Genomic DNA, 783 nt, shown 5'->3' with positions numbered 1-783 from the left:
TGTATAGAAACAAGCGTTGGCCCTTGGCTGCCGCCCGAGCGACGATGTTGCGACTGCGCATCTTCATGGCCGGACCAAGATCCTCGACGACCCGTGGACACGTCTGGCAGCCGCGGGCGTCGAGCACGAGAAGCTCCTTTGTCCACGTCACCAGCTCGCGGTCGACGAGCCACTGGAGAACGACAGCGTCGCCGCATGCAATCGCATAAGCAAAGAGGTGGGGCACGCAGAGCGACGAGAGGCCGTTCGTGCCATGGGTCTCAAACCACGCATCAAAACGCCGGCGGTCTCCTGCATGGTGGTCGACGTCGTCGTCATCGTACGCGTAGGTGTAGGCGCTGCGCAGGCGGATGCTCCAGCAGCGCAGCGGAAGGTCCTGTGGCGCTGCGGATGCGTGCATGTGGTAGGCGCAGATGCGTTGGAGCAAACTCGGCGCCCGGAGGACGTCGGCCGCTACGCTTCGCATGCTGCCGTCAAAATTTATGGACGTTTCGCACCGCGCATGCGCCAGGCGTCGTTGAAAATCCTCTTTTGCGGTCGAACGCGGCTGCTCTGCAGGCGCTGCGCGGTATTAACCGCCTGGCTTTGGCCCACATTAGCCAAGGCTAACAATATAACGCATGGCCTTATTAGAGCTCTCGATTCTCTCGACGGATCTCGTGCAGAGCGAGAGATATCGACGCAGTTTGGGTGGAGCCAACTTTTTCCGAAGGTCGCATGCGAAGCGTCGCGGCCGACGTCCTTCGCGCGCCGAGTTTGCTCCAACGCATCTGCGCCTACCAC

General features: G+C 61.3%; 1 protein-coding gene across 1 annotated transcript; it reads right to left on the bottom strand.

The window, feature by feature from the left end:
* Nucleotides 1-63: 63 nt before the first annotated feature.
* SDRG_13513 (hypothetical protein) lies at nucleotides 64-466 on the bottom strand (the record flags this gene model as incomplete). Its single annotated transcript, XM_008619606.1, has 2 exons — nucleotides 64-103; nucleotides 147-466. The coding sequence occupies 2 exons, from the start codon at nucleotides 464-466 to the stop codon at nucleotides 64-66; spliced, it is 360 nt and encodes a 119-aa protein (XP_008617828.1).
* Between the last annotated feature and the right edge of the window lie 317 nt (nucleotides 467-783).

This window comes from Saprolegnia diclina, assembly GCF_000281045.1.
Source record: "Saprolegnia diclina VS20 unplaced genomic scaffold supercont1.60, whole genome shotgun sequence".
NCBI lineage: Eukaryota > Oomycota > Saprolegniomycetes > Saprolegniales > Saprolegniaceae > Saprolegnia > Saprolegnia diclina.
The sequence above is the reverse complement of the archived record's forward strand: the minus strand, read 5'-3'. Positions and strand labels throughout refer to the sequence as shown.